Source organism: Saccopteryx bilineata, chromosome 6 (genome assembly GCF_036850765.1).
Source record: "Saccopteryx bilineata isolate mSacBil1 chromosome 6, mSacBil1_pri_phased_curated, whole genome shotgun sequence".
NCBI classification, from domain to species: Eukaryota; Metazoa; Chordata; class Mammalia; order Chiroptera; family Emballonuridae; genus Saccopteryx; species Saccopteryx bilineata.
Genome location: NC_089495.1, coordinates 167,866,567 through 167,894,502, shown reverse-complemented (window position 1 = coordinate 167,894,502; position 27,936 = coordinate 167,866,567). Strand labels below are relative to the sequence as shown.

Here is a 27,936-nt window from a genome sequence, read left to right as displayed (position 1 = left end):
TCAGTGGTAGAGCATCAGCCCGGCATGTGGAAGTGCCAGGTTCAATGCCCAGTCAGAGCACAAAGGAGAAGCTTCTCCATCTGGTTCTCTACCCCTTCTCCTCTCACTTCTCTTTCTCTCTTTCTCTCTCCCTTCCCCTCCCCTCCCTTTCCCTCCCCTTCAAGAGCCAAGGCTTGATTGGAGTGAGTTGGCTCCAGGCACTGAGGATGGCTCCATGGCCTCTGCCTAAGACACTAAGAAGAGCTTGGTTGCTGAGCAATCGAGCAACACAGCAACACCCCAGGTGTGCAGAGCACTGCCCCCTATTAAGCTTGCCCGGTGGATCCCAGTTGGGGCACATGCAGAAGTCTGTGTCTGCCTCCCCTCCTCTCACTGAATAAAAAAACAAAACAAAAAGCAAGTGACCAAGGAGGTTCAGGGATGCATACTTGGAAATATAATATTTTTAAGTACATAAGAGAGATCTGGTAGAAGTCACAGACCTAAATAGTTACAAAATCCAAAACAGAACCCAACATTGGTTTATTTAGGACACCAGAGCCAGCTTGCAAATAAAATGACCTTCCTCCTGAACAGGTTAAAAGGGTGGCCTTTCTGTAAAATTAACTCAGAAAACACTAAAATGGCCTCCTCCAAAGGTCTCTCTTCACCTTCATAAAATCATCACACTGTCCCCTGCCCTGCCCGCAGCCACAAACACTATCACATCTGCTGTATCCCTTACACAGGAAACCAAAGGCTCCTCCAGTTGCTGGGCAGCCCCTCTCCTCACTCCCAGGCCCCAGTCTGCACAGGCTTGGGAAGGTCTGAGACGCATGAAGAATGGTGGTGAATAATTTGTTATATGAGTCCAATGAAATATGATACACCCATTTGAGTATTATGTTAGTCTTCAATTACTGACATGGAAAATGTCCAAGGCATGTTAAGTCAATAACGTAGTGTTAGACCATGTGTAATGACTATTCATATGAAGCTATGTTTACGTGTGCACACCCAACAGAGAGAGAGAGCGCAACGCAAGAACGAGAAGGCTGTGTGAGCAGACGCGAGCAGGCACAGAAAGCTCGTTCACCAAAAGCCTAACAGTGAGTCCTGGAAATTGCAGAAGTTGAAGAGCTTTTTCATACTTCAATTATTTTTTGCTTATTTGTATTAGTCCAATGTCTCTAAAAGTAAAATTCTGTGACCACAAAAAATGAAAAAAAGCTACTTTTCATTGTGGTTTTTTTTTTTGTTGTTGTTGTTGTTTGTAAAAAAATGCTTCCAGAGTATTATAGAAAGTGTTATTTTTCGAAGCCTATTTATCACAAAAAAGAAAACAACTCATTAGACATGACACCAGGCCATAACTTTTTCCAAACTTCTCTTTTCAGCTTTGAAGAATACCCAAGATCTAAACAATATATAAAATAGCATCTTTACCAAAACTAAAATGCACTCAAAAGAGCAAATAAACTCTGGCCGGAGAGCTCAGTTGGTTTGAGCATCATCCCAAAGCACATAGGTTGCAGGTTCAATTCTTGGTCAGGACACATACAGTGACAGATTGATGTTCCTCATTCTCTCTCCCTCTCTCTTCCCCTCTCCCCCTTCCTCTCTCTAAAATCAATAAAATAAACATTAAAAAAACAGCAAATAATCTAAATTTCATCTGTCAAACATTGTAACTGAAGTTCCTCTTTAATAACATCTACATTGTACATAATGCCTGCTAATGATCTAGCTATTCAGGACTTCTGCTGTCTTTAGGGAAAGCTATGTGCTTCTAACCATCATTTACTGGAAAGTGCAGTAAAACCATAGAGCCAGGCAGGAGGAAACTGTCTCTGTCCAGCCATTCAACAGCCTGTACTGAGTAGGAACAAGCAAGATGTGACACCTCTGAAAAAAATGCAATGAAATTTCTAATCACGGTAACATTCCTGTACAAGAAGACCTTAGCACACATTAAGTCCACTTTCCTGTCTGCTTAAACTCGCACCGTCAGCTGCAAATACAGACTCTCCTCCAGTACACACTCAACATGTCCCTCCAATCCTGGGCCTACCACAGCTGCCACGCCCTCACCCCGCCCCCCTCCCAGCACCCCTGCTTTCTCTCTCCTCTTCTCTTTTCTGTCTCCAGTCATTGTACAGTTTTTGGGCGAAGGATCTGACTTTTTATAAAGTAAGCCAAAAAGCTTTCTTTACAAAGATCAGACTTAAAGGTCAATCAGTCGCTCCGCTGCTTAGCCCCCCGAGGCTCCCCATCTCACTGAGATCTACAACCTCACCTGGCACTACCCTCACCTCCCCTTTCTCAGCCCTGCTCCTCTCCCTAGCCCCACTCCTTCCACTCTAATGACTTCCGTGAGGTTTCGGAGCCTACTGACTCAGAACCTTTGTACCTATTGTCCTCGCTGTCTGGAACACTATATAACCACAAACTGCTCCTGCTTGGCCCAGATGCTGGCTGTAAACCCGCTCCAGAGAGGCTCTCCCTGAGCCTGCTAATCTATATTAGCACACTCACACTCTTATGAAGCTTTTTTCTATAAACATTACCTGAATGAAATTATATATTTTTTGTTTATTGTCCATTTCCCTAATAAAAATCTCATAAAGCTAGGCTTCACTGGGTACATAAGAAGTACTCAGTAACTATCTGTGCAATGACTTAAAAACAATGTATATGGTCTAACCTAAACAAATTCAAAGTGTTGTCAATCCATTTATTAAAAGGGTAACATTTACTTCCCTCAAATTACATAAATTCTCAAATATAACTCCCATAGTCTTAAGCAAAACTTCAAGATTGTCACTTAAGGTTTTCTCAATGATTTAGGATTAATACAAAAGTAAGCAAAGTCTACATTGTAGTATACACGGGCACAGGTGGACTATAAGCAATGCTGCTCCGTGTGGGAACGTGCCAGATGCCTTTCCAGAATGACTGTCTCAGAAATATATGAGCCAGAGGGAGTTTCAGTAGGTACAGGACAAGTGATCCAGACTGGCCAGGGAACCCCATCTCCCTCACTCAGTGATTGGCAAAGGAAGAGACACATGACCCACGTGGAGACAATGAGCATAGTCTCAGGAACTGGAGTGAGAGCTCAGGGAAGAGACATTCTCATCTCAAGAGTTCAGGGACCGCCTCACCTGCACTTGGCAGAATCAGCCTGAGAATCAAGTAAAAGCAACAGACAAACAGAGAACCAAGAGTAGAGAGGAGTATTTACAAACCAAGGGGGGAGGTGGAAAAAGAAAGATTGGGTGCATGTCCTAAACACCATTTACATCCCCTTCAACAGCCAAACCTAAAGCCAAATGTTCCCCTAGACCAGTTACTCGTATCATTAAATCCCTTCTTTTTAAGTTAGTTTGAGCTAGACTCCTGCCACTTGCAACCAGGAGTCCTGACTAGTACAAATATGCTCAACATATCCTACCATTCTGCTGGAGCAATATAAAAGAGCAGACTGGTTAAACACAGGCACACACAGGTGGCTGCCCGGGGCTGAAAGGAGGAGCGGAAAAGGACTTACAGCCCACGGTGAGTTTTCTATTGGGTAATGAAAATGTTTTGGAACTGAGTAGAGGTGCTGGAACCACATGACATTGTAAATATACTAAATTCCACAGACTTGTTTGTTTTTAATTTTACATTATGAAAAACTGACTTCAATAAAAAAAAAATTAAATAATGCTGCAATGCATTTCTTAATACCAGAGTCTTTAAGTATATCTATCATAATTTCCTAGAAGAGGAAATTGGCTAAAATGATATATACATTTTTAAGAGCATTGATACATATCAACAAATTACTTTCCAAAAAGTTCATAACAAATTATAGTCCAGTCAAAGGTGTGCTGGAGATCTTCAACAGTGCATTGATTAGGAAAAAAAAACACACAGCAACTTTGCTAACAGGTAAATACATTTTAATCTACCATATTACCCCATGTAGAAGACGCAACATTTTTTGAAACTGGGTGCGTCTTATACAGTTGTAGATTTTTTTACTTGCATTTCCTGCTTTTTCGCTCATTTTTGTTGACAGTGATTCGTCATCACATACAGATGAGGACAAGCTAATGGATGGGAGTTCTGACAGTGATGAGAAATTGTATGAATTTTATGATAAAACTTAAGTTCAATAACTTTATGTATTTTTTTTTCAAATTTCAGGCCCCAAAATTAAGGTGCATCTTATACATGGGAACGTCTTATACATGGGGAAATACGGTAAGTATATATCTCTTAGATTATTAGTGAAAAGGGATATTTACTTACTTATTTATTTATTTATTTATTTATTGTGAAAAGGGATATTTAAACATTGGGTCTTGTCATTTTTTCATTTGTGACTAATGCATACATATATTTCTAACAATTACTTATTATAATTTTTCCTGTTAATATGTAGCAACTCTTTTTGTAGTAAGTATATCAGTGTTTTCAGATGCCAAGCCACGGACCACTGCCAGTCCAACAGAAATTTCGTGCCAGTCCACAAAAGAGTTAATTACTCTGATGTTGTATGAAGATTACAGACCCAATGAACTTACGTTCAGGGTAACTGCCATTTATCAGCCTGTATCATCGATGAAAATACTATTGAGGTTGTCTTGGCTATCTTTGGAATTTGTGGGCTTTTTCAACCTTTTGCACTATGTAGAAAATTTAGAAATCATGCAAAATAGACAAAAAGCATTTGGATAAACATGTAGTATTTAATGCATTGTACATGTGGCATTCAGAAATCAAGCACAGCTTGAACCTTGTTGCACTGTTATGCACAATAAGATAAAACTATATTTGCTGTGTGTTTCCATTTCCAGCTGGCTAGGTTATACACAGGCTCTAACTCCCAACCCCTCTTCTCTGTAGTTCATTTTTTTCACGCTTGCTCAAATAACATTCAAACTTATGTAGTGTTCCATGTATTGTACATGTGGCATTCAGAAACATAGTACTAGCTTGCACTGTATTGCACTATCGTGCATGATCTGATAAAACTTTGTCTGTTGTTGTTTCCATTTCCGGCCCCGTACCTCTCTCAGTAGTATGTTTTTTTCACACTTACGCAAATAGTCATGCATGTACTCGCCTGTTCAGAACACATCCATATTTTTCGCAAATAAATTATTGAGCTTTAGTCTCATTGTGCTATAAATTTTAAACCCTACAAGATGGGAAAAAAAAATATTTAATCTTCAAAAGTGAAAACAATTGTCAAAAAAGAGTGATGGCGCCCTGGCCAGTTAGCTCAGTGGTAGAGCGTCGGCCTGGCGTGCAGGGGTCCCGGGTTTGATTCCCGGCCAGAGCACACAGGAGAAGCACCCATCTGCTTCTCCACCCCTCCCCCTCTCCTTCCTCTCTGTCTCTCCCTTCCCCTCCAGCAGCCAAGGCTCCATTAGAGCAAAGTTGGCCCGGGCGCTGAGGATGGCTCTATGGCCTCTGCCTCAGGCGCTAGAATAGCTCTGGTTGCAAAAGAGCACCACCCCAAATGGGCAGAGCATTGCCCCCTGGTGGGCGTGCTGGGTGGATCCCGGTCGGGTGCATGCGGCAGTCTGACTGCCTCCCATTTCCAGCTTTGGAAAAATGAAAAACAAAACAAAACAAAAAAACAGTGGTGGCACAGAAAGTAAACCAAGTATTTTTTTTTTTTTTTTTTTGTGGCAGAGACAGAGTCAGAGAGAGGGATAGACAGACAAGAAGGGAGAGAGATGAGAAACATCAATTCTTTGTTGTGGCTCCCTAGTTGTTCATTGATTGATTTCTCATATGTGCCTTGACCAGGGGGCTACAGCAGACCAAGTGACCCCTCGCTCAAACCAGCGACCTTGGGCTCAAGCTGGTAAGCCTTGCTCAAACCAGATGAGCTCGTGTTCAAGCTGGCGACCTCGGGGTCTCAAACCTGGGTCCTCCACATCCCAGTCCAACGCTCTATCCACTGTGTCACTGCCTGGTCAGGCTAAACTAAGTATTAATGCTTCAAATTTAAAAGAAACTGAAAAAAAAATGGTAATTTGGAAGGTGCAACAGAAACCAAAAAAAGAAAAGGAAACTCTGTTAGGCAGTACAATAAGGAGTATTTAAAAATTGGTTTCACTGAAGCACCTTGTAGTGAACTACAATATGACCCAGCAATCCTTCTACTAGGTGTATACCCCCAAACTCGAAAACATGGGTACATAAAGACACATGTACCCCCATGTCCATTGCAGCATTGTTCATGGTGGTCAAGACATGAAAACAGCCAAAATGCCCTTCAATACAGGATTGGATAAAGATGTGGTACATATATACAATGGAATACTTCTCAGCCATAAGAAATGATGACATAGTATCATTTACGACAACATGGATGGATCTTGAGAACATTATACTGAGTGAAATAAATAAATCAGAAAAAGCTAAGAATTGTATGATTCCATACATAGGTGGGACATAAAATTGAGACTCACGGACATGGACAGGAGTGTGGTGGTTACCAGGAGGAAGGTAAGGGTGGAGAGGGAGGGGGGTGGGGAGAAGGGGAGGGGCTTAAAGAGAAACAAAATATAGGGTGAGAGAAGATGATTTGACTTTGGGTGATGGGTATACAGCACAATTAATTGTCCAAATGACATGGAGATGTTTTCTCCAAATCTATGTACTCTGGTTGACCAATATCACCCTGTTAAATTTAATTGTCTAAATAAAAAAAAATTTAAGAAAACACACACAAAACAGATGTAAAACTGTCTTTTAGATATGTCTGTGATTGAGCTAGATTAGTAATCCAGCTACTGGATTTTTTTGAAAGATTACACAACCAAATAAAAAGAAAATTCAAATGAAAATGATGACTAATGACAAATCTCTGCTTCAAGCATCTTGTTTAGCTGCCTTCAGATATCAAAAATGAAAAAAAAATGTTCACTGTTGGTGAAAAATTAGTAAAGCTTTGCACCTTATCTTAGTTGTCACTTGGGAAATTTTGCTTCCTCAAGCCGCACAAAAACTTGAGGCTATATCGGTTTCAGACAATACCATTCAGAGAACTGCTGGTATGGCCACTGATACTGAAGAACAAGCTGCAAAGGAGTAAAGAAATAGAAATGTTTTGCCATTCAGCTTGATGAATCCAGTGACATGAGTAACCATGCTATTTATTCTACTTTGCTTGGTGAGGTATATTGACGATAAATATTTTAGAGAAGAACCACTCTGTTGTCTTGATCTACCTGGTCAGACCACTAGTTCAGAGATATTTAATGCTCCTAATGAGTACTTTCAAGCGGAGGGCTTACACTGGGGAAAGTGTGTCAGTGTGTGTATGAACAGTGCTGCGAGCATGAATGGCCAGTACTTGGGAAGTAGCGAAAATAAAGGATGAGCTGCATCCAGAAATGTCCATACACTGTATGATCCACCAGCAAGTCAGTTGCAAAGAAATTTTCTCCTGAATTGAACACAGTGATGAATGACTGCAGTGAAGACTGCTAATGGTCTTTGTAGTCGAGGTTTGAACTCCAGACTATTCACAACAGTTCACTCTGTGAAAGCATGGATTCAACACCACCATCTTCTCTATACAGAAATGAGGTGGCTCTCAAGAGAAAGGGTTCTTTCATCCCTTTTCAAGCAAAGAGAAGAAGTAAAACAGTTTCTTCAAGAGTGAGGCTCTGCGTTAGTAGAGCTTTTGTTGGATGAAGAATGGATGGCTAAGCTTGCAAATGTGGCAGATATATTTAGCTTCTTCAACAAACTAAGTATTTCTCCTCAGGGGTTTAACACATTTTTACCTTAAGAAATAAGATGGGGCCTGACCTGTGGTGGCGCAGTGGATAAAGCGTCAACCTGGAAATGCTGAGGTTGCCAGTTCGAAACCCTGGGCCTGCCTGGTCAAGGCACATATGGGAGTTGATGCTTCCTGCTCCTCCCCCCTTCTCTCTCTCTCTCTCTCTCTCTCTCTCTCTCTCCTCTCTAAAATGAATAAATAAAAATTTAAAAAAAAAGAAAATGTTAAAAAAAATAATAAGATGGGGCTTGACCAGGCACTGGCACAGTGGATAGAGCGTTGGACTGGGATGCTGAGGACCCAGGTTCAAAAACCTGAAGTCACCGGCTTGAGCACAGGCTCATTAGGCTTGAGCACAGGTTCACCAGCTTGAGCGCAGGGTCACTGGCTTGAGCGTGGGATCATAGACATGACCCACTGTTGCTAGCTTGAGCCCAAAGGTTGCTGGCTTCAAGCCCAAGGTCGCTGGCTTAAGCCCAAGGTCACTGGTTTGAGCAAGGGGTCACTTGCTCTACTGTTGCCCCTCCCGCCCATCAAGGCACATATGAGAAAGCAGTCAGTGAACAACTAAGGAGACTAAGGAAGCTGCAACAAAGAATTGATGCTTCTCATCTCTCTCCCTTCCTGTCTGTCCCTATCTGTCCCTCTCTCTGACTCTGTCTCTGTCAAAAAAAAAATGAAAGAAAGATATAATATGGGTGCATTCAAAAAGAAACTTGATCTTTGAGAAAGTCGCATACAGAAAGAAGACGTAGAAATGGTTGTACTTTTCTAAGACTTTTTGATTGCTGCAGAGATCAACCAGAAATTCCTATTAAAATAATAAGTCAACATTTGAGAGCATTAGTTCAAAACTTTGAACATTATTGCCCTGAAAATGAAGATACCTGTAAAGGTAACCTCTGGATCAATAACCCATTCATAGAAGCTATCAACTCCTACTCCATTAATCAATGTGAAAAAGAAAAACTGATAGACTTATCTTCCGATATCACTCTAGTGTCCAAGCATAAAGTGCACTCACTGTCACAATTTCAGATATCACTGGAAGAATCATGTCCATCTCTTATTTACAAAACTGTTATATTTTTAATCATATTTTCTACTACCTACTTGTGTGGGACGACTTTTTTAGCCCCATCACTAATAAAAACCAGACAGAGAAACTGAATGGCTTTCAGTTCAGTGCCTCATCTCTCAGAAAACAAAACGGCAGCCTCGGTTACCAAGGATTCTGTCAAAGAAGCAATAGCAGATTTTGCACTAGCTTTACTTGAATTAAATATTGCTCTCTAGAAATTTCAGTTGGATTCTATTAAAAATATTTTTACTGTTCATCTACTTATTTTAGAGAATTTTCCTTTTATAGATTTATAGTAATTAAAAGATAATGCACAAAATAATAACAAGGTTCTTATTTCTGCCTTAGCAGTCCCTGAAATAACGCTATTTTCACCAGTCCCCAAGTATAAAAGGCTGAAAACCACTAAAGTGCATATCTATTTCCTTTTCAATGAGTTTCAAATATTTTTCCAGCTTATTATTTACTTTTTGAGTTAAAGGTGATGTTTGTATATATACATATTTATTTCAGGAGAAGAGAAAAATGGAAACATTGACTCAGAACTAAAATATCTACAATATGATACATACACACACAGAGACACACACACACACACACAGTGATATTTTACTTCCCCTCTAGTTCAGCATAAGCTCTCCGATCTCAAGCCTATGTAACACAAACACATCCTCACTTTGTCAGATATAAAATCCATGGAATAGAGGTCAACACTGTTTGCCTCAGAAATATGACCAAGCGGAAATAAAACGTGCCAATCCCTTTAAAAAGTTTAAAGCAAAGAAGCAACATATGCCATCAGTTCTCCTTTCTTCCAATAGTCTTGAAAACACTATGAAAGATGTCCGTGAAAGAATTTTCACCACTACTTATAACAGGTCCTTTTATGGGGCTGGTGACTCAGTTTTGGTTTTCGCAAAATTAAAACTTTGTAACAGTGTCTGTCCAATTTTGTTTCTATTAAAGAATACCTGGGGTACTTGCCTAAACTCACGCAAGCCTGTCCTTACCAACAGCTCTCTACTCTGTTGCCCTTTCCCTCCCCACCCCAGGTCAAGGTTTTCCAACCTCCTCTCCCTCTTATCCAGAGAAACAGTCCTTTCTTACAGCTACTCTCCTTGGGATCCAAGGGTGAGTGTTATAAGGAGTGCATATATACAAGGGAGATTAGAGGGCTCCTTCAAGAGACCTTAATTCAGTCTTAATCCTTACCTTAAGTCAGTGATTTTCAACACTTTTCATCTCAACACTTTTCATTCTAATTACTAGAATTCTGTGGCACACCAAAAATATGTTTTTTCCCCGATCCGACCAAAAAAATATAGGTATAATTTTGATTCATTCACACCAGACAGCTATCTATCGTTGCATTGCCTGCTGTCATTTTTTATTTGATAATCTAAGGAGGGAAAGTCAGTGTCTGACTAAACAGTCAGGTATTGCATGTTTTAAACATTCCTGCAGCACACTGGTTGAAAAGCACTGCTTTAATGATAGGAACTTCTGGCTAGTGCAACAGTATTTGGGGCAGGACGACTTTAGAGATTTCTCAAGTAATCAACACAGGTGCCTGCTACTCACTCACAGACTAAGATTCATCTATTTGGAAATCATATATTTTTAAATTGTTTCCACTGATTTGAGAAATGAGAGAAGAAAGGAGAAAGAGAGCACGAGAAGCATCAACTCACTTTCCACTTAGCTGTTCCATTCAGTTGTGTGCTCATTGACGGCTTCTCCTATGTGCCCTGACCAGGGGGCCAACCTGCAACCTCAATGCTTTATCCAGTGAGCCACCCACCCAGGGCCTAGAAATCATATTTTCCATTTTTAAAAAATATTTATTCCAGATTTGGCCTGCAAGCTCTGGTATTATCCAAGGCTGTATACAATACCTGGCAGTGGTTGCTGTTGGATAAAAAATAACTGTTAATGTATAAGGAGCCAGCTGCCTGAGTTCAAATCCTAACTGTCACTTGCTAGCTGCGTGCATAACCTTGGACAAGACTCTTAACCTCTCTGTCTCATCTGTAAAATGGGGATAATAATATTATCATCCCTCATCGGGGGATTAAGTTAATTAATACATGTAAACATACTTCTGGCAGTGCTTGGCACTTGGAAAGTACTGATTAAATGCTAATTATTTTTTTAATTTTTCAATTCATTGTGTTAATATGGATACAAGTGTCCCACTCAATAGAACACCCTCAACCCCCACCAACATGCCCCCCATTATACCACCTTTGTCCCTCTCCCCCTCCCCCCTTTCCTCTGGGATTTGCTGTCCTGTTATCTGTATCTATGTGTTATGTATATATAATTTTGCTACTTTCTTCAACTTCTCTGATCCCATCCCCTCATCCCCCTTCCCTCTGACAGCTATTTCTCTGGTCCCTGTGACCGTGCCTCTGCCACTGTTCTGTTCCTCTGTTCACTGTGCTCATTAGGTTTCACAATTAAGTGAAATCATATATTTGCCTTTCTCTGCCTGGTTTATTTCATTTAGCATAATGATCTCCAGCTCCATTCATGCCATTGCAAAAGGTAAGAGGTCTTTCTTTTTCATGACTGTGTAGTACTCCATTGTGTATAGGTACCAGAATTTTTTTTTTTTAGATTTTATTAGTTTTTAGAGAGAGGGAAGGGAGAGAGAGAGGGAAAGAGAGAAAGTGGGAAGAGAAGCAGGAAGCAGCAACTCATACTAGTGGCTTCCTGTATGTGCCTTGACCAGGCAAGCCCAGGGTTTCAAACCGGCGACCTCAGTATAGGTCGATATTTTATCCATTACAACACCACAGATCAAGCTGTACCACTGCTTTTTTATTCACTCGTTCACTGACAAGATCCACTTGGGCTGATCTTGGCTATTGTAAATAATGCTGCAATAAACACAGGGGTGCATATCTTCTTTTGAACTCGTGTTTTGGGATTCTTAGGATATATTCCTAAAATGGGATAGCTGAGTCAAAGGCAGAACCATTTTTAATTTTTTGAGAAAACTCCATCCTCTTTTCCACAGTGGCTGCACAAGTCTGCATTCCCACCAGCAGTGCAGGAGGGTTCCTTTTTCTCCACACCCTCATCAGCACTGTTATGTTGATTTGTTAATGAGTGCCATTCTGACAGGTGTGAGGTGGTATCTCATTGTGGTTTTAATTTGCATTTCTCTGATGATTAGTGACATTGAACATTTTTCATCTGCCTATTGGCCATCTGTATGTCCTCTTGGGAGAAGTGTCTATTCAGCTTTTTTGTCCATTTTTCAGATGGACTGTTTACCTTCCTGGTGTTGAGTTTTAGAAGTTCTTTATAAATTTTGGTCATTAACCCCACATCAGACATATCGGTAAATATATCCTCCCACTGTGTGCATTGTCTTACATTGTTAATGGTGTTTTCTTTCTGTTCAAAAGCTTTTTAGTTTAATATAGTCCCATTTGTTTATTTTATCCCTTATTTCACTTGCCCATGGAAATATATCAGCAAAAATATTGCTATGAGATATATTGAAGAGATTACTGCCTATGTTTTCTTCCAAGATTTTTATGATTTTGTGACTTACACTTAAGTCTTATCCATTTTGAGTTTGTTTTTGTGAATAACATGTAAGTTGTGGTCTAGTTTCTTTTTTTTTTTCATGTACCTTTCCAATTTTCCCAACTTCATTTATTAAAGAGACTGCTTTTACTGCATTGTACACTCTTGCCTCCTTTGTCAAATATCAATTGACCATAAAGGCATGGGTTTATATCTGGGCTCTCCGTTCTGTTCCACTGATCTGTATGCCTGTTCTTATGCCAGTACCAAGCTGTTTTGATTACAATGGCCTGGCAATATAACATGATAACAGGAAGTGTAATACCTCCCACTTTGTTCTTCATTTTCAGATTGTTGAGGTTATTGAGGTTCCGTTTGGTTCCTTATAAATTTTTGGAATATTTGTTCTAGATCTAGAACTATGCCATTGGTACTTTAATAGGAACTACACAGAATCTATAGATTGCTTTGGATAGTATAGACATGTTAATGATGTTAATTCTTCCTATCCATGAACATGGTATATACTTCCACTTGTTCATATCTTCCTTGATTTCTTTTTTCAATGCCTTATAATTTTATGAGTACAAGTCTTTTATCTTCTTGGTTAAATTTATTCCTAGGTACCTTATTATTTTTGTTGCAATAGTGAAGGGGATTGTTTCCTTAATTTCTCTGACAGTTTATTGTTGGTGTATAAAAATGCCACTAATTTCTGAATACTAATTTTATATCCTGCCACCTTGCTAAATTCATTTATCAAGACTAGTAGATTTTTGGCTGAGAATTTAGGGTTTTCTATGTATAGTATCGTATCAGCAAATAATGACCATTTTACTTCTTCTTTTCCAATTTGGATGCCTTTTATTTCTTTTTCTTGTCTGATTGCTGTGGCTAGGACTTCCAGAACTATGTTGAATAAGAGTGGTGAAAGGGGCACCCCTGCCTTGTTCCTGATCTTAAGGGGATTGCTTTTAATTTTTCCCATTGAGTATGATGTTGGCTGTCGGTTTATCATATATGGCCTTTATTATATTGAGGTATGTTCCCTATATTCCCAACTTGCTCAGGGTTTTGATCATAAATGGGTGCTGGATTTTATCAAATGCTTTTTCTGCATCTATTGATATAATCATGTGATTTTTATCCTTCATTTTATTTATGTGATGAATCACATTTATTGATTTGTGAACACTGTACTAGCCTTTCCTCCCTGAAATAAATCCCACTTATCACAATGTATGATCTTTTTAATGTATTGCTGGATCCCGTTTGCTAATATTTTGTTGAGAATTTTAGCCTCTATGTTCTTCAGGGATATTGGCCTATAGTTTTCTTTCTTTGTAGTGTCTTTACCTGGTTTTGGAATGAGGATAATGCTCGCCTCATAAAATGAGCTGAAAGTCTTCCCTCCTCTCAAATTTTTTGGAATAGCTTGAGAAGGATAGGAGTTAGTTCTTCTTTGAATGCTTGGTAAAATTTGCCTGTGAAGCCATCTGATCTGGGAGTTTTGTTTGCTGGGAGGTTTTTAATAATGGTTTCAATTTCACTTGTTGTAATCAGTGTGTTCAAGTTGTCTGATTCTTCCAGATTAAGCTTTTTAGAAGATTGTATGTTTCTAGGAATTTATCCATTTCGCCTAGGCTATCCAATTTTGGGGCATACAGATCTTCATAGTATTTTCTTACAATCCTTTGTATTTCTACGGTGTCAGTTGTTACTTCTCCACTTTCATTTCTAATTTTGAGTCTTCTCTCTTCTTGATGAGCCTGGTTAAAGGTTTGTCAATCTTGTTTACCTTTTCAAAGTACCAGCTCTTGGTTTCATTGATCTTTTGTATTGTGTTTTTAGTCTCTATGTCATTTATTTCTGCTCTAATCTTTATTATTTCCTTCCTTCTATTTTCTTTGGGCTTTATTTGTTGTTGTTTTTCTAGTTCTTTTAGGTGTAGGGTTAGGTTGTTTATGTAAGGTTTTTCTTGCTTAAGGTTTGCCTATAATGCTATGAACTTCCCTCTCAGGACTGCGTTTGCTGTGTCCCACTGATTTTGAGTTGTTGTATGTTCATTTTCATGCTAATTATTATTATTACAAATAAAGAAGTATATTATCAAGAAGAATCAAGATGAACAAGAAGCTGTTCATGTCCTCAGCATACTTACCATCTACTGGGGGAGATGAGGCAGAATAAGAAAAAGAATACAAAGTCAAAGGCTATAAGTGCCAAATGAAAGGTACAGAATGCTATAGGAATTCTGAGGAAAGATTATTATTTCAGGGCAGAGGGATGAAGAAAGCTGCAATGTGCTTGTGTTGTCTCTTGGAAGAATTTTAGGTGGCTGGATGGGCAATGCCTCTGGAAGGGGAGGGTGTATTAGTTTGAGTTCTCCGGGAAGTAGACACCAAGACAGAATTAAACATGTAAGAGATTTATTGGAGGAACTGTCTGTGAAGGATAAAGAGGAAGACCCAAAAAGGCAGGAAGAGGCTTCTGACCATACTGCATTTCTGACCTTTGTGAAGGAGGAGGGAGGCAGGAGGGAAAAAGAAGTCTCAGACTTCAATACTTCTTTGAAAAGGTCTTGGTCAGGCCCATGAGGAGTCTTCAAGCTAAAGCCACCCTTCAGAGGCAACTTGGTCTTATAGGAATGGGCCACATTAGTTCAACTGCTTGCTCAGTAACTGGCTGGGAGGAGTGACCCAAGAGAAGCTCAGCTTTGGCCAAAATGTGGTGGTGGATCCAAGGGCAGCAGCTGGCGCCATCTGTCAATCATGCTTCCCAAAGCAAAGAGATTTGAGTGGCACATTCTTGTGTCTCCCACAGTTGGGTACAAGCAATGTCACTAGTACCTATGTGTCCTTGAAAACATGGTTGAGGTTCAATGAATATGTGCCAATGTCAATGGGGTCCTTACCTTTTTCAAAAGGGACTTTTTTTAACCAAATGACAACTGTAATACAAAATCAAAGTACATATTAAATGTTAAAGATTATAGCTAATAATATTCAGTATCTTCCAGATGTGATTTCAGTTTCTAAAGCAATTCAGAAGATATAAAAATAATTATGAAACACCTCTTTACTAAAAATAAAAGTTAAATGAGGATTCAGAACTAACTGAGAAACGAAGCACTCCTAAGAATCTACACTGCTCACAAAAATTACGGGATATTTTATCGCTTCATATTCATTCTGAAGTATCCCCTAATTTTTGTGAGCAGTAGAGAAGGCAAATCCTTTATGAACTGGCAGCAATTTGATCAAATAAGAATATAAGAAGCCATTCTACAAAAATATAAAGTGCCACAATAATATCAGAAATCAATTCAGTCAACACAGTTATATCTTATGTGGAGTAAGTCATATTTAAGGTAAAAATAGAGAAAATCAAAATTACCCTTAAATACTAGAACCACACCCATCAAGAAAGATGCTCCTACATGAGGCATGAAGGAAAGAGGACCACTGAAGACACACAAGTTCTCTTGTCTCACTTCATACCACCTGCAGGCACACGGTCACCTGGTGGAAAGTCAGGCAACATCTGTACTATTTAAACTGTCCTCATTATTACATATACATTCATTGTCACATATATACACACAGATACATATATACATGTATATGAATGGGTAGATATTTCTTGTTTCTAGCCAAGCATTTAATACCTAAATTAAATGCACTTATGAGGTCATTCCTCAAAAGAACAACAAAATATCTTACAGATTACAATATTTCCTTTGTTCTAAGGAGATACATGGCACAGAAGTGGGACCAAGACACACCCACTCATATCACTGCACCAGTGATAAAACTGGCTCAGCAGCTCCCTTTGCCTCTTACCTTCACAGAGCAAACAGACCCCACCGCATGAGAGCTCCCTCCACAGCCCCATCATCCAGCACCTCACTCCTGCTTCCTCCACGTGGCCTCAGAGGAAGAGGTGCCCTCCTGTCAAGCCTGATCTTTTGCCCCACGCTCTTGATTCTACTGCAGACATTTTCTCCCCTCTTTTTATACTGTTTATTCAGTTGCTCTTTTATTACTTCCTTTTCCAAAAGAAAAATAAATTCAAATTCCCCTGGTCTTAAAAAATATAAAAATCATATCTACACATGCACGCGCACGCACACACGCACATACACACCCATCCATCTTTGATCTGGAATTTCCCATTCTAGTCCTGGAATATTAATCTGTATTCTTTCTGTTGCAAGACCCAGAAATACGACTCAAGCCAGCTAAGGTAAAAACAGGGCGTTACTGGCTCCTGTCGCTGAAAAGCTCAGGGGTGGAGAGAGCACACACATGGCCGCATCTCAGTCACACTGGCTCCTTCTCATTCTCCATCTCTCTGCTCTACCTCCCTGTGAGAGTGAACTCAATTTGAAGCCGGTACTCTCCACATGGGAAGAAAGATAAACAGTTGCAACCCAGGCTACATCTTCATGCTTTGAATCCAGAAGAATGGGAGGGAGCCCTGCTCTCAGTATCTACTGTTTCAAATGTCAGGGACACTGGGAATCCTGGACCATTCACCAAGGGAAGACATGGGTTTTGACTCTGTCCTTTGCTTAAAACCTGTTCACCAGATTCTCAACATCTACCCACACCACAGGATAAGAGCTGCTGGACACTTAACTCCATGGGGCCATGTCATTACCTCTGCAGATGCTCCTCTTTGCTGTCTCCTCACCCTCAACTTGTCCACCTGGGAAAATCCCATATTCAATATTCCAAACCCACCTCAGACCCAACCTCCCTCAGGACACATGCCCCTCCAAGAAGTAATATACATTTATCCCTCCATGGTAAATGTAGTTGTTTACATGTCTGTCTCTCCTACCAAATAGTAAATCCTGGGTTAGTACCTTATTAATCTCTGAGGACACAGCCCTGCCAAGCAGACACACACACAAACACACATACACAAATATATCTATAAAGCTGATTTTCTTTAAATCCAAGAATAGTTGTTTACCACATTTCTATATATTTTTTAAATTTTACTGTACTGAAACTTATCTTCCTTCTTTTTACACTGATGTTAAATTAAATCAATTTGCTATTTTGAAAGTCAAGTTTTGTTTAAATAAACAATTCTCGCCTGACCTGTGGTGGCGCAGTGGATAAAGGTCAACCTGGAAATGCTGAGGTCGCCGGTTCGAAACCCTGTGCTTGCCTGGTCAAGGCACATATGGGAGTTGATGCTTCCAGCTCCTCCCCACCTTCTCTCTCTGTCTCTCTGTCTCTCTCCCTTTCTCTCTCCTCTCTAAAATGAATAAAAAAAATTTTTTTTAATCTTTAAAAATAAATAAATAAACAATTCTCTACAGTTTTATTTATGGTACTCAGTTTATAGGCTAAAGATCAGTACTATACTCTAAACATCTAGTAGAAGATTTTACTCCCATTGCAAATAAAGCACTTACAAACAAAATAAAAATACAAATTATAAAAGTTCACACAAAAACATTCTGGGCCTACAATTCTCTCTTTTCTCTTCCCAGAATAAAAGGTGGAAGCCAACCTCTTTCAGTTATCTCAAACAACACATCTGAGCTCAATCAGACTTTTACCCTAGGTTTACCTTCCTCACATCAGAAGTCTAGACCAGTGTTTTTCAAATGCCAGTGTTTCTGCTGGTCCACAAGAGTTAACCACCCTGATGTTGTATGAAGATCAGTGATCCAATGATCTTAGTCAAATTCACTTGTGCTCAGAGTGATTGCCACTTATCAGCCTGTATCTTCGATGAGAATGCTCTTGGAACTTGTAGGTTCATTCAAACAACATTTTGCACTGTACAGAGCACTTACAAATCACACACAATAGACAAAAAGCTATTTTTTTTTCCAGACAAACTTATGTAGTATTCAAATGCATCGTACTCGGGGAGTTCGAAATCAAGCCCCAGCTTGTACCATGCCACACTGTTATATGCCATAAGATAAAAACTTTATTTGTTGCGTGTTTCCAATTCTGGCTGGCTACGTCACTGGTCCTCAAGTATAAAAAGATTGAAAAACAATGGTCAAGACAATCTCAAGTCCTAGAAGCAGGAATGATGTATTTGTGTTACACATATGTGCCCAAAGTTCATTTTACATTCCAGAGGTTACAGATATAAAATATTACTAATTGATGAAAAAAATAACAAAGGGGACATTATGACAAAATCACTTTGCTTCAAACAAGGTTTAATGAGAGAGAGCACACTAAGACTGCCTGAAGAGCTTGAAATTACACCTCTTGGCTTTGTTCTAGTTGTAAAATATTCATATGGCACTAACGTCCATGTAGATATTCTACCACCTGCTGGGGCTGCCAACGGCACAAAGAAGCCAAAGAACACAAAAACATAGAAGGAGTCTTTTTATCTTCCGCCATGTTCAAATCTAGTGTAGCCTTAAGTATCCCTAGGAGAATATGGTCAAAGGAGTAAGAGAGCAGCAAAGCTCAAAGCAATACTTCTAGAGACAAGCAAAAACTGCTGGGCTTTTGTTGAATATGTCAACATCCACTCTGGCAAGTAAATACGTTTTCTGGTATGTAAATATGCTTTTAAGTCAGACAACTAGCAGAAGCACAACATGGATTTTATCATCACAAGAATCCTAACTCTGCCTCTTACTGGCTGGGAGCCGGTAGACAAGCAGTTAACCTCGCTGAGCCTCAGTTTCCCCATCTAATGGGTAGGGGTAGGAACACTACCTTCATCATTGATTGTTGGAAGACTCAATGAGATTCTGATGATTATAAATAACCATATCCCCCCTTTCTATCCTCTCATTAACCCTCCCTGACACTTGCATTTGGATCGTGCCTTTTTCTCAAAGTCAACACCAAACTCCTCTTCCCCGTCATTAGCCAGGATCTCCTCCCAACTCTTCTGGCTCTTTGCATGACACTCCCGTGCTCCCAAACACCTAACACCAATTATCAAATTATAAAAACATGTTTATTGCTGGCAGACTAGAGTGGAGACTGTAGTCTCAACCCTTGCTACTGGCAGGCACAATGGGAGCAACACTTAGAAAAGCAATGTGAATCAAGTCATAAACACGCTAAAATCCAGCAATCTGATTTCAATGGAATCTATTCTAAGAAAATAATGCAAAATACATAAAAAGCTATTTCTCAACATGTTCACAGCAGTATTATTTATACTGGAGAAAGAGAGAGGGAGGAAGAGGGTTTGAGGGGGGAGGAAAGAAGAAACCAATTTAACCATCAAGAAATGATAAGCTAAATTATGGTATATAGACTCAACAAGTGTTTGTGATAATAAAAATGTACAGAACAAAATGTGAGGAAATGTTAATATTCAAAAAATTTAAAAGGCAATATTTAAAATTGTAAGTGAACTTAAAGCAACAAATGCACAAAAGGAAATACAGTGTGTCTGTAAAGTCATGGTGCACTTTTGACCGGTCACAGGAAAGCAACAAAAGACGATAGAAATGTGAAATCTGCACCAGATAAAAGGAAAACTCTCCCAGTTTCATACCTATTCAGTGCAGTTCGATGTGGGCTCACACACAGATTTTTAGGGCTCCTTAGGTGGCTATCCCATATAGCCTCTATAGACTCGTCACTGACTGATGGCCTAATAGAACGGGGTTTCTCCACTAAACTGCTGGTTTCCTTCAACTGCTTATCCCACCGAGTAATGTTATTCCTATGTGGTGGCGCTTCGTTATAAACGCGCCGATATTCACGTTGCACTTTGGTCACGGATTCGAATTTAGCGAGCCACAGAACACACTGAATTTTCCTCTGTACCAACCACATCTCAACTGGCATGGCTGTGGGCTGCTCCGCTGTATACACGGTGTTACCTCATCATCTGTGCATGCGCACATGCTGCCCCATCATCCTACAGAAACTGGGAGAGTTTTCCTTTTATTTGGTGCAGATTTCACATATCTATCGTCTTGTGTTGCTTTAGTGCACCATGACTTTACAGACACAGTGTATACCAAAATGTTCTATTTTGCTCTATCAGTACATAGAGCATTTGTGAGAGACTATTCTCTCCTCCCGGATTCCAAATATTTGGTCCAAACCCTGGTATCACTTGGTTTCCTTGACTGTGGTCTCTGATCCTAAATCTCTTTTCCTTCTGATTAATCACTCCTGGGCTAGCTTCTGCAAACTTCCCTTTCATTATTTTACTTAAAAATCACCCCTGCTGCACTGATCCTTTAATATCCCACCCCTCCTCTCCACTCATGGAACTTATGTCAGGCCCTCATCATTTGTTTGTTCAGTCATTGCCTGTGCTTAGTGCCACCACTCCCATCAGCCCCAATCCATTCTTCCTGGCCCTACCAGCAGAGAGGAAGTTCTCAAAATTTATCAGTTGACCAGCTGAGAATTCTTCAAGCAGGCCCTCTCACCTGCAAGATAAGATCTGAGCTTCTAATTCAGGCAAACAAAACCGTTCCTTTTTTTTTTTTTCTTTTTTTTAGCAAGAGAAAGGGAGGGAGAGAAAGAGAGAGAGAGACAGAGAAAGACAAAGAGGGAGAGAAGAGAAGCATCAATTCTTTGGTGTGGCACCTTAGTTGTTCATTGACTGCTTTCTCATATGTGCCTTGACCAGGAGGTTCCAGCAGCGCAAGTGACCCCTTGCTCAAGTCAGCGACTTGGGCTTCAAGCCAGCAACCTTTTGGTTCAAGCCAGCAACCATGGAGTTATGTCTATGATCCCATGCTCAAGCCGGCAACCTCAGGGTTTCAAACGTGGGTCCTCAGCATCGCAGGCCAACGCTGTATCTGCGCCACCACCTGGTCAGGCAACAAAACCCTTTCTGGTCTGGCGCCCAACCTGCCAGCTTCTCCCAATTAGACAACCTATTCTTCTCCTTCCCCGCAACCTCCCAATGCAACTCACTGTCCTGCCCCTACTCTTGGTCTACATTCCTCTGTCATTTCTCTGACACTGCGGATGCCCTTGGGGCCAGGGTTCCAGCGCCTTGTCCTCAGTGCTCAACACTACCCTCATCAGGCCCCCACTGAACCCAGGAAGAGGCAGGCCGGCAGCCCCTCCCCCCACATCACTGCCATGTGTGTTCTACCCCTTAGCTGAAACTGCTGGCTCCCTTTACTTTCTCAAATTCTAATCCTGTTCTGTCAGTAGGTAACCACTAGCTACATATGGCTACTGAGCCCTTGAAATGTGGCTAGTCTAAACTGAGATGTGTAGTAAGTGCACAATATATATTAGATTTCAAAGACTTGGTATGAAAAAAATATTTAAAAAATTAATATTTTTATTTTGATTACTTGATATAATATACATTAGATATATGGGATTAAATAAAATATATTACTAAAGTTGATTTCACTTGTTTCTTTTCACTTTTCTAAATGTGGCCACTAGAAAATTTAAAATTACAAATGTGGCTCACATTATATTTCTACTGGACAGAGCTAGTCTAACCATTCTTCAGTGCCTAGTATGAGTAAAATTTCAAGGGCCCCTATTTTGCTGCCATTCTTTTTTTTTTCCTAAGCAAGAAAGAGCGAGCTAGAGAGAAAGAGATGAACAAACAGGAAGGGAGAGAGATGAGAAGCATCAACTCATCATTGTGGCACCTTAGTTGTTCATTGATTGTTTTCTCATATGTGCCTTGACCGGGGTGGGGGATCTCCATTAAAGCCAGTGACATCTTGCTCAAGCCAACGACCTTGAGCTCAAGCGAGCAACCAGGGGTCATATCTATGATCCCACACTCAATCCAGAGACCCTGCACTCAAGCTGGAGAGCCCATGCTCAAGCTGGTGACCTCAGGGTTTCAGACCTAGGTCCTCAGTGCCTCAGGTCGATGCTCTATCCAATGCTCCACCTCCTGGTCAGGCTTTTGTGCCATAATTATCTTTTTTGTCTCCTTGAAATCCTATAATGGAGTCTACCATATAAGCCACTATCTAATTACATAATGCACTATTCTTGCTATAACAATGTCATTTCTATACCCTGCTTTGGGACTCAGTAGGCACTCAAGTTTTATTAGACATGGGATCTCTGCTGGAGCAAGACAGCAATACATGGTATGTTTTTTGTTTTTATTTTGTTTTGTTGACTCATTTACTTTTCCAATAATGACTGAGATGGTATAGGGAAAACTGGAAGTCAGGGAACCCAACAGCTCTTTCTTCGTCCTCTAATTTATATAATATATACAGACCCCTTAGTACATGGGTTGGCCCCTTGTAAGACTTACCTGTACCCCAGTTTCCCCCACTGTAAAATAAATCAGACCAATCTACAATAAATAGCCAAAGTAGCCAAGCAAGTTCTAATTGGAGTCATTACCATGATACTAAGAAACACTCTACTTTTCACAGCTAATTGTGTTTTGTAGGCCAGTTGTCTTAAATACAGACTATTTTGTATGAAGAGAGAACAAGTCCATCATAATTATCAAAATAATAAAGGGTGAGGGGACCTACTATCAAAATTCTTCTCTTAGCCTATTAATGTTGGAAAACAAGTAATGGGAGAGCAAAGTACCAAGTGCCTATTCCAAGCTAAATAGTGTATACGTCACACTCACAATAACCTTTACAAGGCAGATATCACCATACCCATTTTACAGAGTAAAGAAACTGATGTTCAAAGACAAGGTAAGTAACTAGGCTTAAGTCATGTAGCTGTGCTACAAATCCGGGTCAACAGTATCATATCTCTATGTAAAAATGATATCTTCATTATCACTTGGAGATAAAATATGTGCAAAGCAAGAATATTATATAAATAAAAATTCAATAATAATTTCCTTCAAGTAGTTTTCCTGACCTCGGCTAATTCTCATCTTTCAGACCAAGTGACCTTTTTTTTCTAAGTAGACTTTTTCTTTGTTCTGTTTTTTTTGTTTTTTTGTTTGTTTTTTCAGAGAGAGGGATAGATAGGGACAGACAGACAGGAACAGAGAGAGATGAGAAGCATCAATTATTAGTTTTTTGTTGCGACACCTTAGTTGTTCATTGATTGCTTTCTCATATGTGCCTTGACTGTGGGGCTACAGCAGATCGAGTAACCCCCTTACTCAAGCCAGTGACTTTGGGCTCAAGCTGGTGAGCCTTGCTCAAACCAGATGAGCCCACGCTCAAGCTGGCGACCTTGGGGTCTCAAACCTGGGTCCTCCGTATCCCAGTCCGACACTCTATCCACTGCGCCACCACCTGGTCAGGCTCTAAGTAGACTTTTTCTTAAAGAAGCGAACAAGTAGAGTATGTGATATAGTAGGAACCAACACATTAACATACTATCTTTCTTTAAGTCTTCCAACCACAGTTGTAAGTGAAAGTTTATATTAAACATTATCATTAGAATTCTTCAAATATATTTACAAACATCTAGTCTCTATGAATAAAGATTACAGTAATAAAGTAAACCAGGCCATTCCACAAACAAATACATCAACAAAAAAACAACATACACCTAAAGAAATATCAAAGAGCCACTCCACAGTTATACAACTTAAGTCACAATGAGCTTAATGAAATGATAAAAGAAAGTTCCTCAAAATAAGACACACATAAAGTGAAACCACAATCACATACATAGCCTTGCAAGCTCACTAACCGCTTTCTCACAATGGTAACAATGTACTATGTACATCTAAAACACCAAACTGATGTAGGTGTTATTCTCTCTTTACGAAATAGCCAACTTAATCCTGCAGACTTGGAAAGAACAAATGTTCAAATTCTCTAACACAGAAAAAGTCCCAAAGTATCAAATGCTTTAAAATACTGCTCTATTCTCATCAAAAATGTCCCTGCAGTAGGTGTTAATCAGTTACTACTAAAAACTCTGCACAATGCAACCTGTGTGTGCCTGGTATTTTACTACAGGAAGTAGAAAGTTCAGTTTACCAAGAACATCGCATTTCACTTTCAAAGGTCTTGAAAACAAATCCTTCTAACAGTAACTAATTTACATTTCATTCCAAACTGAACAAAACTGTAATCTCAAGGATTTCACTATTGTGAAAAACTTCACTTAGCAATACTAGGTGTTTTTATTTTCTTTAGAAGTTCTTTACATGATATAAATAAAAATAATTTGCAACTTTTAATCTCATTAAGAAGACATTTATGTAAAATTCTCACATATAAAATGAATTCCCTTATGCTGTATTTCCTCAAGGGAAAGACAAATTAAAACTACCTGCCCTAAATCAAGTGATTCTTGCTCATTTTAAGAATAAAAATGGCATGTAGAAGAAACATAAGGTGTCATTTTCTCAGCCCCCAAATACACAAAGATAAGTCTACAGGCAACAAAGATGTCTTCATCCTAAACAAAAGTTAAGGCTAAATAAGTAAGAAAATAGAAGACAAAACCGGCTAGCAAACTAGCTACAGATCACATGTAGCAGGTGACAGGAAGCCCTGGGGACACTTCACATCCACAGGGGTGAGCTCCACCACAGGTCCAACTGCAGGCCCACCTGGGTTCTGCTGAACCTCCACCCAGCAGTTGCATAAAAACAGAAGAAGTCATACTACCATCACTGTCATCCTGGCAATACAGGAGAAGCAGTCTCCTGGAACCCAGGAAAGTCACCCCTCTTTGCAAGCCAACAGGAGGAACTAACACCCTTCACACCAAGAACACAAAGACTGAAGCAGCCAGACCCAAAATAAAAATAAATCTAAAGAGGGAGGGGGGAGGGCATGGGAAGAGAAGTTACAGTTAAATTAAATGTATGCTGGAACCATTTGGAATCTCAGTCTATTCGGGGACTCCGGCTCAAAAGTAAAAATAACATCTAAAAGGGGCAGGGGAAGTGAGAGAAGGCAGCTCAGGTAAGCCCACGCCAAGACCACTCGAGGTCTGCCTCCTCGGAGTCCCGGACTCGGACATTAACTATCGGCAGGGGAGATGACGTTCGGTGTGTGTGCGCGGACCACCTGGGCTCCAGCAGTCGCTGGGGAAGGGACAGTCACGGTGCGCCCCGCCTCGGGGTTCCCCGGTGCGCGCTCGGGTGAGTTACACCGAGTGCTCCAGGGCCGGGCTGCCCGCTTTCCGGGACCACGCCAAGACCCAGACCGGGGTCCGACGCCCCGCCACCCCCACCCGCTCCCCGCCCTCGGCATCCCCGCTCCGACCCCACCCGGCCGGGCAGTGCCAGGACCCCGAAGTCCCGCGCGCGCCTCACCCAGCAGCGCCCGCAGGTGCTTCAGACGGGTCAGCACGTCCTTCTTGGGGTCCAGCACCTTCTGGGTGGACTTCTTCACATCCCCGTGGCTCCTTCGGGAGAACATCCCGCCGCGAAAAGCCCGGGCCCCGCCGGGGGGCAGGAGACGCCAGGGCCGCGCGAGTCACTGCATAGGGTCCGGCCGGCGCGTGTCGCGTGGGCCACTCGCCGCCCCCCTCCGTGCTGCCGCCTTAGCCGCTTCAGCTGTGAGTCCAGGAAGGAGGAGCGGTCCGGGCAACGAGAGGGGAGGGGCAGGAAGGCGGTGTCAACACGGAACCGACGGCCCCGCCCCGCGGGAGGTGCCAGCCGCCCTTCAGGCGCAGCGCACGTGCGCGTGGTCGGGGCTCTTCGCAGGGGCGCCCCGAGTCACAAAGAAGCTTGCCCCACGTACTCGCCCTACTACAAGTCCCGGGATGCACCGCGATGTAGCCCTCCAATCAGGCTGGCATAACTTTAGCAGTCAGTGGGTCGGCTCTAAGCACGTTCTCTCTACCTACCCCGCCGTGGGCCGCAAGTCCTCCTGGGAAATGTAGTTATGCGGAAGACGAAGCACTGCGACCGCCTTTCCAGAGGCTTGCGCTGTGGGATGGCAGCTGCCTGCTGTCCACCTGAGAGTTTCAGGACTGCTATACCTTCATTCTGTGTTCCCACCTCAAGTCCCTCCACTGCTACGTGAACCACAGAAACATCTCAGTAAGAGAAAATTGAAGAGCTTTTTGAATGCAAACCGTTTTAAATTCTAGCTTCTGGAATCACACCGAAGAGCCTGGGATCCATGGAAATCTCTGATCATACCGAAATCAGAGCTCCAAGTTCACACTAAAATGCATGACTGCAGGAGGAAAGGGCACGCCTAGGCTCTGGGTGAAGAATCCCTTAGTTTCTGAGACCCAGCCTCAGTTGGAGTCTGAGAGTCTCTCACTCACAGGACTCCACAGAATCTTGCTTCTTGCTTTGTAGTAATCGCACGTTCTCTGTTGTGCAAAGCCATGTTAGCTATCCAGTTGTAGACCCAGAAATAGAACCTGAGGGACCTGATGCTCTCAGGCCCTTTTGCCTTCTAAGGTCAGGCACCTGTAACTTGGAGTATTACTGAAAAGGAAGATGGTCCGGTGATGTCTTACAAGAGATCTTAGTGCATCTGGATCCTTTGATGCATTTAGCAAGTACATAAACTAGTTGTTTAAAAACATATCGTTTCCATCAGATTGGGACAACACAACTGTCTTTTTTCATTCATCTGAACTGTAACTTGGAGAAAGAGCCAGGGATTAACACAGATTATGTCAATCACTAAACAAAGTATTTGGCCTCTGGACGCACTCAATAAAAGTTAATTAAATAAAATGGAATAAAAAGTCAAAATGGTCATACATATTTTACCCATACACACAAAAAGATTTCATAATTGTAAGAGCCTCTATTTTTAGAGTTGTCAAAATAGCACTGATAGAACTAGAATACATTCATACTGAAAGAGTATTACTCAGCAATGAAAAGGAATGAAGTATTAATAAACCCAGTAAAATGGGTGAATCTCAGTCCCAGAGATGGAAGCCCTATACTCAGGATGATGGCAGAACTGCCCTACAAAATCAGGGTTCCTAGATGACATCTCCATCAGGGCCACAAACCTTCCAAGACTGTCACAAGAGAGAAAAAACCTTTCATATATCAAGGCATTTTGGATGTCTTTGTTACAGCAAATTAGCTTGTATTTGATTATGCATAGAAAGTCACAATATTCGTTGCCAAATTCCTTTTAGAAGATACCTTTTATTACATTGAACAAAAACAAGATGCATTTGTCTTAAGGAATTCAATTTTTCTGTGACAACAAAACTTGTCATCATAGTCAAACATTTACTGAGCACCTGCTCTGTATAAGGCATGAGCCTAAACCATGGGATAAAATGATGCAGCCTCCTGACCTCCAAAGCTTACAATGTAGTTGAGGGGCAGAATAACTAGATAAATGAACAGGTAAATGGCAGTGTGCTGTGAATATGTAACACTGTCAAAATGTGGTAGTATTACATATGATTTCACTTATATGTGGAATCTAAAGAATATAAATGAACAAACAAAATGGAAACAGACACATAGAGAAAAGACTGATGGTTGCCAGAGAAGAGGAGGACTGGGGGACAGGGTGGAAAAGGTGAAAACATTGACAAGTGTATATTAGTAATTACAAAAATAGTCATAGGAAATATAGCCAATAATATTGTAATAACTATGTATGGTTCCAGGGGAGTGCTGGAAATACCAGGGGAAACACTTTGTAAAGTATATTATTGTCTACCCACTATGCTGTACACCTGAAACT

General features: G+C 40.8%; 1 protein-coding gene across 2 annotated transcripts in view; it reads right to left on the bottom strand.

Moving 5' to 3' along the window:
• The window catches only part of RALGAPA2 (Ral GTPase activating protein catalytic subunit alpha 2), a 386,122-nt gene extending 360,188 nt beyond the window's left edge, over nucleotides 1-25,934 (bottom strand). The window contains exon 1 of one of the 2 annotated variants that reach the window (XM_066237690.1): nucleotides 25,569-25,934. In XM_066237690.1, the coding sequence (XP_066093787.1) occupies nucleotides 25,569-25,674 (106 nt within the window). In that variant the 5' untranslated portion in view covers nucleotides 25,675-25,934. The remainder of the gene's footprint in view (nucleotides 1-25,568) is intronic. The other variant, XM_066237692.1, reaches the window with a different exon arrangement.
• Between the last annotated feature and the right edge of the window lie 2,002 nt (nucleotides 25,935-27,936).